Source organism: Oncorhynchus clarkii, chromosome 17, assembly GCF_045791955.1.
Source record: "Oncorhynchus clarkii lewisi isolate Uvic-CL-2024 chromosome 17, UVic_Ocla_1.0, whole genome shotgun sequence".
In the NCBI taxonomy this organism is placed as follows: domain Eukaryota; kingdom Metazoa; phylum Chordata; class Actinopteri; order Salmoniformes; family Salmonidae; genus Oncorhynchus; species Oncorhynchus clarkii.
Genome location: NC_092163.1, coordinates 25,436,586 through 25,450,823, shown reverse-complemented (window position 1 = coordinate 25,450,823; position 14,238 = coordinate 25,436,586). Strand labels below are relative to the sequence as shown.

General features: G+C 39.4%; 1 protein-coding gene across 5 annotated transcripts in view; it reads right to left on the bottom strand.

Moving 5' to 3' along the window:
- LOC139370612 (CSC1-like protein 2) overlaps positions 1–14,238 on the bottom strand; it is an 87,428-nt gene that overhangs the window by 34,830 nt on the left and 38,360 nt on the right. For all 5 annotated transcript variants that reach the window (XM_071110201.1, XM_071110204.1, XM_071110202.1 and 2 more), the window contains 6 exons: positions 10,883–10,973; positions 9,738–9,775; positions 5,677–5,819; positions 3,205–3,256; positions 2,859–2,967; positions 2,603–2,673 (listed from right to left, as the gene is read on the bottom strand). In XM_071110201.1, coding sequence (XP_070966302.1) covers positions 2,603–2,673; positions 2,859–2,967; positions 3,205–3,256; positions 5,677–5,819; positions 9,738–9,775; positions 10,883–10,973 — 504 coding nt within the window. The remainder of the gene's footprint in view (positions 1–2,602; positions 2,674–2,858; positions 2,968–3,204; positions 3,257–5,676; positions 5,820–9,737; positions 9,776–10,882; positions 10,974–14,238) is intronic.

The following is a 14,238-nucleotide window of genomic DNA, read 5'->3' as shown; positions in this document are numbered from 1 at the left end:
CACAATTCAATCTCATATCTACGGGCAGCTCTTTGGACATCATGGCATGATTTCTGCTCTGACATGCATTGTCAACTGTGGGACCTTATATAGTCAGGTGTGTTTCTATCTAAATTTGGTCCAAAATATTGAATCAGCCACAGGTGGACTCCAATCAGGTTGTAGTAACAGCTCAAGGATGACCGAAGGAAATTGGATGCGACTGAGCTCAATTTGGAGCGTCATAGCAACGGGGTGTGAATACCTACGTTAATGAGATTTCAATACATTTGCAAATCTTTCTAAAAACATGTTCTCACTGTCAATTATGGGGTATTGTGTGTGGATGGGTGAGATTTATTTTATTTTAATGCATTTTGAATTAATACCATAACACAACAAAATGTGGAATAAGTCAAAGGGTATGAATACTTTCTGAAGGCACATATAGTGGAGTCTGGAATTATTGACCCCCTTGATAAAGATGAGCAATAATGACTGTAGAAAATAAACAAAAAAACTGAGCTATATATTTTGCTAAAAAATGTGGGAAATGATGTTGGTATTTGTATTTATTAAGGATCCCCATTAGCTACTGCCAGGGCACCAGCTACTCTTCCTGAGGTCCAGCAACATTTAGGCAGTTATAGACTATTTAAAATATTACATGACATTACATTTCATAACACTTCACTCCATACATTTAGTGTGTTCCCTCAGGCCACTACTCCACTGTCACAATACAACATCCATGTTTACATGTTGTAGAGTGTGTGTATTATGTGTATGTATGTCTGTGCCTGTGTGTGTGTCGCTTCACAGTCCCTGCTGTTCCATAAGGTGTATTTTTATTCTGTTTTTTTTAATAATCTGATTCTACTGCTTGCATCAGTTACCTGATGTGGAATAGAGTTCCATAGAGCCATGGCTACATGTAGTTCTGTGCACCTCCCATAGTCTGTTCTTGACTTTGGGATTGCGAAGAGACCTTTGGTGGCATGTCTTGTGGGGTATGCATGGGTGTCCGAGCTGTGGGCTAGTATTTTAAATAGACAGCTCGGTACCTTCAGCTTGTTAACACCTCTTACAAAAATAGGTAGTGATGAAGTCAATCGCTCTTCCACTTTGAGCCATGAGAGATTTACATGTACACTACCATTCAAAAGTTTGGGGTCACTTAGAAATGTCCTTGTTTTTGAAAGAAAAGTCCATTAAAATAACATAAAATAGATCAGAAAAACAGGGTAGACATTGTTCATTTTGTAAATGACTATCGTAGCTGGAAACAGCAGATTTTTTATGGAATATCTACATAGGCATACAGAGAGCCATTATCAGCAACCATCACTCCTGTGTTAGAATGGCACGTTGTGTTAGCTAATCAAAGTTTATCATTTTAAAAGGCTAATTGTTCAATAGAAACCCCTTTTGCAATTATGTTAGCACAGCTGAAAACTGTTGTCCTGATTAAAGGAGGAATAAAAATGGCCTTCTATAGACTAGTTGAGTATCTGGAGCATCAGCATTTGCGGGTTCGATTACAAGCTCAAAATGGCCAGAAACAAAGAACTTTCTTCTGAAACTCGTCAGTCTATTCTTGTTCTGAGAAATAAAGGCTATTCCTAGCGAGAAATTGCCAAGAAACTGAAGATCTCGTACAACGCTGTGTACTACTCCCTTCACAAAACAGCGCAAACTGGCACTAACCAGAATAGAAAGAGGAGTGGGAGGCCCCAGTGCACAACTGAGCAACAGGACAAGTACATTTGTCTAGTTTGAAAAACAGACGCCTCACAAGTCCTCAACTGGCAGCTTCATTAAAATAGTACCCGCAAAACACGAGTCTCAACGTCAACAGTGTTTAGTTTTTTTGTGTTTGAATTTAGTTTTTTGTGTTTAAGATTATTTTATGCCAAATATAAATGAAATGGTAAATAATGTACTGTGTCATTTTGGAGTCACTTTTATTGTAAATAAGAATATATTTTTCTAAACACTTCCACAATAATGTGGAAGCTAACGTGTTTACAGATAATCCTGAATGGATCGTGAATAATGATGAGTGAGAAAGTTTGAGGTTCAAAGATCATACCCCAAAGACATGCTAACCTTCCCATTTAATGGTAATGTTTAGAAACATATGCTTAGAACCATCTATTCTTATTTACAATAAAAGTGACGACAAAATGACAATACATCACTTACCATTCATTTATATTGGGGACAACACAATCTGAAATGCATCCATAAAGTTGGTAGGGTCACAAGCTTGATGTAGTTCACTGCATGCTAGGAATATGGGATCACATACTAAACTTTTGACTAGCTTATTTATAAAAGAGTCTTTATGGGTGTATATCATGTTGACCCCTTCCTTTTTTCAGAAAAAAAATATTGCTTGTTAATGCAATTGTTCAGAGAAAGAGATTTTGTTTAAGTATAAAATAAGTTCCCATTTTTGTTTGCATACAGTATTTAAATGATTTATTTTACAGTCATTATTGCTCATCTTTATCAATGATGTCAATCAATTCTGACCGCACAGTAGAATGTACCACACATGCAGGTGCAAGCCAATGCCTTGTTGATGTCTGACAATAAATTAAACCAGAGAAATGCTTACTGAAAGTGTTGTTTTATGTGGACCTCTTCGGCATATTTGGAGATCCCATTGATAAATAAAGTACGTTTCACCTGGAAAAGAGCATATGCTTTGATTTATGACTGCTGAAAAAAACACATCTGTTAACCAGATGTTGTCATGTACTGTACTTCATAACTGTTACATTCCAAATGTTTCTATAGTAGCCCATGATTAAGTGACATTGCATTCATCTGAATTTGACTATGGATAAATAAATAAATCAACTAAACTTTACCAGGTCGTCCTCCTTGTAATGCATCTTGGACGTGTGTCGTCTCATGCTGTACACAGTCAGAAGCAGGTATATGAATGCAAACGAAGTGTGGAGCCACAAGAGGTTAGTCCTGAGAAAACGCAGAAGAGATTTGATAAATATGTTGTTTAAAAGATGTCTAAAAACATTACAACCATTATACAGTCATCTGATCATGATGTACCAAAATAATTAATAATAAAGTCATTGCAACCAGTTTTGCCTCCTGGGATTTTCCGTAACTACCCATCATTCTTTCTTTTCAAATAATGCCATTGGTTTAATATCCAACAAAATAACAAAAGCGGGTTATAAAAAATGTACCTACCCAGACTTCAGGTTTGCTATAGTGGTCCGCCCAAAGCTGTATGCATTATTTTCTGGTGACAAAAAGAGAACAATGTATATAGACATTGTCTTGTGACATTTCCTTTAAGTATTTATATTATCTGTACTTAGTCTGTTAGTCAACTTAAATAAAATGTATTGGAGCAATTTAGCTATGATAGTCAACTAAAATAAAAGTAGTCTGCCTCAGAATACAACCTAGCAGATTTCGTTCCAAAATCATGGGCATTAACATGGACTTCCTTTGCTGCTATAACAGCCTCCACTCTTCTGGAAAGGCTTTCCATTAGATGTTGGAACATTGTGTCGGGGACTTGCTTCCATTCAGCCACTGATGTTGGGCGATTAGGCCTGGCTCGCAGTCGGCGTTCCAATTTATCCCAAAGGTGTTTGATGGGTTTGAGGTCAGGGCTCTGCAGGCCAGTCAAGTTATTCCACACCGATCTCGACAAACCCTTTCTGTATGGACCTCGCTTTGTGCACAGGGGCATTTTCATGCTGAAACAGGAAAGGGCCTTCCCCAAACTTTTGCCACAAAGTTGGAATGTCATTGTATGCTGTAGCGTTAAGATCTCCCTTCACTGGAACTAAGGGGCCTAGCCCGAACCATGAAAAAACACCCCAGACCATTATTCCTCATCCACCAAACTTAACAGTTGGCACTACGCATTTGGGCAGGTAGCGTTCTCCTGGCACCTGCCAAACACAGATTAGTCTGTCGGCCTGCCAGATGATGAAGCGTGATTCATTGCTCCAGAGAGCGTGTTTTCACTGCTCCAGAGTCCAATGGCGGCGACCTTTACATCACTCCAGCCGACGCTTGGCATTGTGCATGGTGATCTTAGGATAGCTCTTGTACTGACATTGCTTCCAGAGGCAGTTTGGAACTCGGTAGCGAAAACAAGAAGGAAACCTGTACAGAATAAAAATATCACAATAAGGAACTAAAGTAACACTGCAAAAAAATGTGGCAAAGAAATGAACTTTCGCAGTGCTGAGGTGTCACTACAGCGTTGGGTTCAATCCCAGGCTGTCATAGCCAGCCGTGACCGGGAGACCCATGAGGCAGCGCGCAATTGGCCCAGCGTCGTCCGGGATTGGCCGGTCGGGATTTCCTTGTCTCATCGTGCTCTAGCGACTCCTTGTGGCGGGCTGGGCGCCTGCAAGCTGACTTTCGGTTGTCAGTTGTACGGTGTTTCCTCCGATAGATTGGTGCAGCTGGCAAGAAGCAGGGTGGCTTGGTAGGGTCGTGTTTTGGAGGATGCATGGTTCTTGACCTTCGCCTCTCCTGAGTCCATAGGGGAGTTGCAGCAATGAGACAAGACTAACTACCAATTGGATATCACGAAATTAGGGAGAAAAGGGGGTAAAAGGAAAACAATTGTTTTTTAAATAACTTCATGTACTGAATACAAAGTGTTGTGTTGGGTAGAATTTGCCCCAAACATATCACTGAGTACCACTTCATATTTCCAAGAATTGTGGTGGCTGCATCATGTTATGGGTATTCTTTTCATAAGCGAGGGAGTTTTTTTTAATGATAAAAATAAACGTAATAGAGCTAAGCACCGATAAAATCCTAGAGAAAAACCCAGTTCAGTGCTTTCCAAAAGACACTGGGAGACAAATTCACCTTACAGTAGGACAATAACCTAAAACACAAGGCCAAATATATAATGGAATTGCTTACCAAGATGATGTTGAATGTTCCTCAGTGGCCTAGTTACAGTTTGGACTTTAATTGGCTTATGGCTATGGCAAGACTTGAAAATGGCCGACTAGCAATGATCAACAATAAACTCGGGAGAGCTTGAAGAATTAAAAAAATGTGCAAATACTGTACAATACAACTGTGCAAAGCTCTTAGAGACGTACCCAGAAAGACTCACAGCTGTAATGGCTTCCAAATGTGATTCTAACATGTATTGACTGAGGGGTGTGAATACTTCTGTATTTAATTTTCAATACATTAGAAAAATGTTTTAGAAAAATGTTTTACAGATATGTTTTCCCTTTTTCATTATGGGGTAGTGTGTATAGATGGGATTCCATTTTGAATTCAGGCTGTAACAACAAAATGTGAAATAAGTCAAGGGGTATGAATACTTTTTGAAGGCACTGCAAATGCCTTAATGGGCCGTTTTGGCATATCATAAACCCAAAACAAGGACCGATTGGTCCATTGGTGTTTTTGTTGTCATAGGAGATTTTGTAAACGAACTGTACAATGGATATGCTACTTCTATGTGCAAATCTGATGGAATACGTCTTCATGTTGTACCATTGTTTATTTCTTCGTTGAAGTCACATTAATTGGCAAAGTCTCACATGACCGACAACAAAAACAATGTAGTGTGTCTAACTTAAGGTGATCTCATTAATAAGGGATTTATAAAGGTAAACAAGAGGTACATTTCATTAATAGAAATTAATGGAAATCTGGCATACTCACCCAAAAGGTCTCCAGAAAAGTTGACCGGCAGGACGATGCCCACAGACAGAACCCCAACAACCACCAGCTGGCCGATGATGTGGCGCTGGAAGGAAAGGTAGTGCACAGCGTCCTCACCACACTTCTCCCGGATCTCCTCGTCCCTAGGTGGGGTGAGGGCAGGAGAAGTGGGTTCACTTTTGGAATATAAGTTGAGACCCATTTACACAGAGACAAGAAACTTATTTTTAAACCTTTTGACCTTATTTTTGGTGAAATGGGTAGGAGGTAAAAAAATTACATTTGAATTAAAACCACTTAAAGCCCAGCATGAGACCTAGTTATGTGCAGATCTGGGATAACTAGTTATAAACTATGCTTTGTGTAAAGTAAATTTTTTTGGGAAGGAATAAATAGTTTGTTTGGCGGTGACAACAATAAATGGCATGGCTGTGTCTGGAACTGCATGTTGCAGATAGAAATATAATGAATAGAGCACACAATTTCTTATACTTTTCCACTATCCGACAGCAAATCATATTTGATCTACACAATTCATTATATGAAAATTCGGTAAAATGTCCATTCTTCGGAATGTCCATTGCCTCAGGTGTAGATAATCAAGTCAAACCAATTAACTAATAATCTTTTTTTACAGATAAGTATAACCAAGTTGTGACGCTCAACTACTATGACTATCAACATGCCAATGAAAAGGTTGAAAGCTGCAGTTGATTTTATGATACCTGAAAATACTGCAGAGACATTCAAAGCCATTTGCAAACAGCAAGTTGGATGCTTAGAAAAAACAATTTAGAAACAAATGTTTTTCTTCAACTGAGGGTAAGTGCTCTCGTTTCAAACACACACTATACCATCTTTAAAAAGACAGTTTACACAGAGTACAAACTAACATGTTCAACCTACCTAGGCTGTAGTTAATTCAAGAAGGCTGTTATTAAATGTGTTCCCTTTCGACATTTAATAGTCATATTTTGTTAACATTAAACTGTTCTTATGCCTGTGTAATAACACAAATGACTTTGAGCAACATTTTATTAGCATGTTGTTAAATAACATTTTGATAATCGCATTTTATTTGCATAGCAATGAGCTGAGAGTATTTATAAGTATGGTATTACTCTATTATGCAATTATAAAACAATTACCAAAGTTCTATGTAACACCAATGTTGCTATTGTAATAATCAAAGAAATTACAGATGTATAAGAACTTGATGTCAAGTGTTACTATATTACCTTATTTCTCACTCACACATATTTGTTAGTCATTTAGAAACTCTAATTTTGAGATGATTATATGCCCCTCATACATTTATTTATAGGAAATAAATTAGGATTCATATCTGAGAGCCCTCCAAACCATGTGCTAACGATCATACACTGAACAAAAATAAACACAACATGCAACAATTTCAAAGATTTTACTGAGTTGCAGTTCATAAGGAAATTAGTTAATTGAAATAAATTCACAAAACGTGAGAGAAATAACTATTTTGTGCGTATGGAAAATTTATTGGACGTTTTAATTCAGCTCATGAAACATGGGACCAACAATTTACATGTGTTCATATTTTTGTTCAGTATATATTTAGACTAATTCAACTAAAGGTCGACCGATTAATCGGAATGGCCGAATTAAGGCCGATTTCAAGTTTTCATAACAATCGGAAATTGTAGGTATTTTTGGATACCGATTTGGCAGATGATTATTATTTTATTTTTTACACCTTTATTTAATCTTTATTTAACTAGGCAAGTCAGTTAAGAACACATTCTTATTTTCAACGACGGCCTAGGAACGGTGGGTTAACTGCCTTGTTCAGGGGCAGTTAACGACAGATTTTTACCTTGTCAGCTCGGGGGATTCAATCTTGCAACCTTACAGTTAACTAGTCCAACGCTCTAACCACCTGATTACATTGCACTCCATGAGGAGACTGCCTGTTATGTGAATGCAGTAAGCCAAGGATAGTTGCTAGCTAACATTAAACTTATCTTATAAAAATCAATCAATCATAATCACTAGTTAACTACACATGGTTGATGATATTACTAGTTAATCTAGTGTCCCGCGTTGCATATAATCGATGCGGTGCGTATCGTTGCTCCAATGTGTACCTAACCATAAACATCAATGCCTTTCTTAAAATCAATACACAGAAGTATATATTTTTAAACCTGCATATTTAGCTAAAAGAAGGTTAGGTTAGCAGGCAATATTAACCAGGTGAAATTCTTTCACTTCTCTTGCGTTCATTGCACGCAGAGTTAGTGTATATGCAACATTTTGGGCCGCCTAATTTGCCAGAATTTGACGTAATTATGACATAAGGTTGAAGGTTGTGCAATGTAACAATAATATTTAGACTTATGGATGCCACTCGTTAGATAAAATACAGAACGGTTCTGTATTTCACTGAAAGAATAAACGACTTGTTTTCAAGATGATAGTTTCCGGATTCGGTCATATTAATGACCTAAGGCTCGTATTTCTGTGTGTTATCATGTTATAACTAAGTCTATGATTTGATAGAGCAGTCTGACTGAGCGATGGTAGGCAGCAGCAGGCTCGTAAGCATTAATTCAAACAGCACTTTCGTGCATTTGGCATTAGCTGTTTATGACTTCAAGCCTATCAACTCCTGATATTAGGCTGGTGTAACCGATGTGAAATGGCTAGCTAGTTAGCGGGGTGCGCGCTAATACCGTTTCAAACGTCACTCGCTCAGACTTGGAGTGGTTGTTCCCCTTGCTCTGCATGGGTAACGCTGCTTCGAGGGTGGCCGTTGTCGTTGTGTTCCTGATTCGAGCCCAGGTAGGAGCAAGTAATTATTTTCAAAACACCATCAATAGATACATATTATGTTAGATCTGTCAAGTAGTTTTTAAAGGAAAGGTTCACACATCCGAGTTATTGGGGTTCAGGCAGACAGAAATCCGGCCAGTATGACGTAGAACTGATTAAGTCGCTCTCACTACACTGGAAATTAACAGGAATATGACATTTAGGATTGCAAAAGCGTCTATCGTACAGGTCATATTTCAATACTGGCCGATGTCAAAACTCGGGATGGTGTCTTCTCTTGAATGAGCCATTGATTTTATTTTTGTGATATTCCTACCTCAAGAAATGTGTAATTTAATGGAGGGTCTAGCACATTTTCTGCCTCTTTAGTCCGGGGTGAATTGTATGGTGCCGTTGTCAGAGATATTATAGAAAGGAGATAGGAATCCAATGAATAATTGAACGTATAAACCCCACCCAGCAGACTGTCAACTAATCGCATTCACATTGTCATGCTGCGTCACGCGGTTGCTAAACTAATCGTCACACAATCCCTTCTCAAAGTCAGTATATATGTCGAGGAATGTGCCTATTGTCCTCGAAAGTACGCAATGTAACGAGTCCAAAGCTATACGATATTACAGATAGCAAGTTAATTATCGCACATCTGGGAAAAGATTTGTAATGTTGTACTTCTTTTTGACAAAATGTGTGCTAATGTTGGGTTTTGAGCTAGCGCCCAACAGACTCCCATTCACTCTTTGCAGAAGAGTGCAACTTCACCCAGAATGCACCGCGCGGCCCATTGCCGTAGCGCGGGCATCGTTTACCATCTCCTCAAACCCCACCCTGAGGCGCATTATCCACAGGTTGAACATGGTGAGATTGGAGACTCCTAAATTGATAGCTGTAAAATTGCCTAAAAGAAGTTGCACTAACTAGCCACTTGACATGCTGATATTGTATTTGGGATGCAGCAGAGATGGTGCTGTCCTGGTCTAAAAAACAGACCTGTGAACATTCTGGATATATTTCATAGATAAAAGATTGTAGCTGAGAATTAATCAAGGATTCTAATATTTTTGCTAGGCAAGAATGTTTTGAAATAGGACGATAGTTATTTATCACTGTTTGTTACGATCAGAGGTGGCCTTTAGCACATTAGCATTACTATTCATTCAGTTGCACATTTTTGTGGCAACATTGATGTGCATGATCTCTAGCTTTTTCCCAATCAAGTATTTACATAGAACGTTGATAACAGACTCACTTACTTTATTCTGAAGATGGCAGTTAACCAGGAACAGAAGCCCTGCAGTGTAGATATGCACAATGACAATCAGACATTTGAAAAATATGCAGTTTAAAACAAAAAAATTGCAGTTGAAAACAGTCACTTTTCAACATTTTCAACAGATGGAGATAAAAAAAAATTAAAAAATGAAATTCCACACAATCAAATAATTTGACAGTGGTGATGCATTATAAAGTGTTTTCGTTTTTAGGCCCCAATTCAATCAATTGCAGATAAATAAAAAACAATGCTGGTTTATTCTGTATCAGAGGTGTTAAATCCAACATGCTATTCTCATGGTTATTGGATGTTGATGTGAAACATAAACTCAAAACATAGTGTAAACATTTAGAATTAAACTACAGTGTTCCTTTATCTGCAATTTTATTAATTGGGGTGCAAGTACTGTATGATCAGAGAGGGCAATAAACAGGGGACTGTCTGGGGTAAAACCAACATGATCAGGACAGCTATAGCAGTGGCCCAATCGTGATGTGAGTTTTAGTGAACAGACAGGGAGAGTGGAGGCAGAGCCTTAGCCTACCAGCTGGGATTAAAAGGCTAGGAGGTAGAAAGAGATAACGTGGACTGAATTGACCTACTAGGGTGATTACAGTGCTACACATGACTCGGGGATATCGTATGGAGTTCCATAGAATGTTCTTGAGTGACATTGGTGTTTGGATAACTGACTGGTTTAGCTTATATTTCTGTAAAAGTCACAAGTTTTAAAATGTGTATGAGTGTCTGTTCCACGCACTGGGGCATTTCATCTTAAGGATATTAATTCAAACTATCACCATATACAATACTGTGTTGCATTACTTGGAAGAGTCAAGAGAGAGTCTCCCTTATGATAAAACATCTATGTACTGAATCGATACGGGGTGGGAAGTCTCTATCAGGAGTCACCAAGTGAAACTCTGTGTCTGACGGACCTGACTCCACCCACATCCAAGGCTGGCAGCCAGCGGCTTTACAGTCCCCTACTTATCTTGTATTATTTAACAGGGATGGGAGGCAAAGCCAATGGAGTCGATTAAAGAGATGCACGTGTGACCAGTAGGAGACAACCTCAGTGGTGGGGAAACATTCGGAGGGAGGGAGTAGGGAGGGATTTCTCACGTTATCCCGTTGATCGAAGTCGACAGAGCTGGAGACTGAAGTGAGACGTTCATAGCGGTCTGGCGTTTCAGAATGCAGAGCTGAGGCAACACTGGAAACAGAGGACAAGTGTCAGGCTTTGATGGAGGCACGGAGAACAAGGCAGGACCGGGTGCTGCAACTGTGGTTTAGTTTGTTAATTTGTGGTTTGAAACAGAATGGAATTGAGGCTAGAGGAAAAGCTAATGAGGTCGATTCCATTTTAATTCCATCAATTCAGAAAGTAAACAGAAAATTGGAATGTCAGTTTACTTCCTGAATTTACAACATTTAAATATAATTTGACCCCAACCCACATTGTTTCACTGCTGCATATTTATCATCAACAATTTCAATTTATTAATGAAACCATAACAGTTACTCAACAATGTCTGTAGAACCATGCCATTCTGTGTATATTTTATAGTCAGTTTGATAAACTCTCCATCTCTCGGAGGGTCTAACATGACACATTCAAGATCCCATCATCCCTCAGCGGAATTACTGGCCAATCAAGCATTGCTGACTTGGTACGCACAGAGGCGTCAATCAGAAAACAGTTAATTTAGTCATTGTCACATGAGATAATCCTACATTTGACTTTTTACTGTAGATACTATGCACTAACAAAATCACACAACATTTCACTTGAACTCCCCACACCAAGGTCAACATCAACAAGGCTGCTATGTGAATGACATAATAGATGTCCAGCTCCACGAGTTCAACATTTGTAACTACACAAACATCAAACTCGTGGGGCTAGATAGATGTCTAGATTATGGTTTGTGTCATGACTGTAAAGTCTGGTAGAATCAGCCAACAGTGTAATGACGGTTTATGACATCTGCCTTGTCAGGGAGGTATCAAGTAAAGGGTTACCCCTCACTCTATAGGACAAGAGACATACACAGTGTGCAACTCAGACCAACACAACTCTGGCTGAGGGGGCCCCAAGTATGCCAAGCATCCAGACATTAAGGTAGGCATCATTGAGGGTACCCTCAAGCCAAATAATGGTTGTGTGCTAGCAGTATACTTTTTAGACTGAAGAAAGGCTTTGAACGATCTATGTTGGCCACCATTGCATTGTGCTGCCTATCATGCCTGAGGAAATACACTATATATACAAAAGTATGTGGACTCACCTTCACATTAGTGGATTTGACTTTTCCAGCCACACCCATTGCTGACAGGTGTATAACATCGAGCACATAGCCATGCAATCTCCAGACAAATATTGGCAGTAGAATGGCCTTACTGAAGAGCTCAGTGACTTTCAACGTGGCACCGTCATAAGATGACACCTTTCCAACAAGTAAATTTGTCAAATTTCTTCCCTGCTAGAGCTGCCCCCCGGTCAACTGTAAATATTGTGGAAATGTCTAGGAGCAACAACGGCTCAGCCGTGAAGCGGTAGGCCACAAGCTCACAGAACGGGACAGCAGAGTGCTGAAGAGCAACAATCACTACAGAGTTCCAAACTGCCTCTGGAAGCAACGTCAACACAAGAACTGTTCGTCGGGAGCTTCATGAAATGGGTTTCCATGGCCGACCAGCCGCACACAAGCCTAAGATCACCATGTGCAATGCCAAGCGTCGGATGGAGTGGTGTAAAGGTCACCACCATTGGACTCCAGAGCAGTGGAAACGCATTCTCACGAGTGATGAAGCACGCGTCACCATCTGGCAATCCGACGGACAAATCTGGGTTTGGCGGATACCAGGCGAACGCTCCTTGCCTCAATGCATAGTGCCAACTGTAAAGTTTGGTGAAGGAGGAGTAATAGTCCGCCCAACATCAGTGTCCAACCTCACTAAATGCTTGTGGCTGAATGGAAGCAAGATCCTGCAGCAATGTTCCAACATCTAGTGGAAAACCTTCCTAGAAGAGTGGAGGCTGTTATAGCAGCAAAGGGAGAGACCAACTCCATATTAATACCCATGATTTTGGAATGAGATGTTCGACAAGCAGGTGTCCACATACTTTGGTCATGTAGTGCATAATCTCATTTTGTGATTAGAGCTCCACTGAGCAAAGGACATGCATTGTCTTATGCTTTAAATGCCAAGGGCCATATTCAATTCAACCTATTAACTGTCTTCTCATCATGAGCAATTGTTTTTTTTACGCTATAAGAAAGCCTGTTTTGGGTTATGTATGTTAAAACAAAAAACTGCAACTCAAGGCCAGGCACTACGGGCAAATGTTTTGTGTTTATTTTACCTTTATTTAGTTAGGCAAGTCAGTTAAGAACAAATTCTTATTTTCAATGACGGCCTAACTGCCTTGTTCAGGGGTAGAACGACAGATTTTTACCTTGTCAGCTCGGGGATTCGATCTTGCAACCTTCTGGTTACTAGTCCAACGCTCTAACCACTAGGCTACCTGCCGCCCCTAATGACTGACAATGACAGTTTCCAGAAAAATGGATTTACAGGATATGCAAATATTTGCATATTTAATTAAATATAGAGTACCACAGTATGAGTCATAATACCCATAAAACCTAGGAGGTCAAACAGGGAAATGGTTCCAATAATTATTCCACCATAGATCTTTCCCATAGGGGATTTAGAAACGCTTCAAATAAGGGCTGTGTTTCGTGTAGGCTTACCCTGGCGTGAAGTTTGGATAACCATGTAAATCTTTCTAGGACAAGGTGACTTTGATCAATATATTTGACTGTATTTACCCCCCCCCCCCAAATGAAATGCTAATTAGCTGCTAATGTGGCTATCATAAAGAACTGCAAATGTCATGATGATCTGAACGAGACTGCCGAATCAAGGCAAAGGTCATCTCTGGATTAACCATCTAACATTAGCTAAATGTAGTAATGAATAAATTGGCTACATTTCTTTAAAACTGTGCAAGTTTTAAATTGACACAATACTTTTTAGTAAAGGTGTCAGCTAGAGATGATGTGCAGGACCTTGCAGGGATTTGTAGTTTTGCATGATGTCTACTTGATGCTAATTAGCATTTTCGAATCCGAGAGTAAATGGAGCCGAATATATTGATAAAATCACATTGACCGAGAGAGAATTACATGGTTATCAAAAATTCACACCAGGGTAAGCCTACATGAAACACATCCCTTGTTTTAAGTGTTTCTAAAATCCCCTGTGGGAAAAATGGTTTTAAAAAAAATTATTGGAACCATTTCCCTGTTTGACTGCTAGGTTTTAATGGTATTATGACACCTCCAGAGTGGGGCTCTACAGCCTAGGTGATTGTGATTAAGGGGGGGGGGGGGAGACCATCAGTGTGGTGCCTGGCCTCAACAACAACAGTATTACTCCATAATTTCTTGAAGGGTAGGATTTGTTTTTGA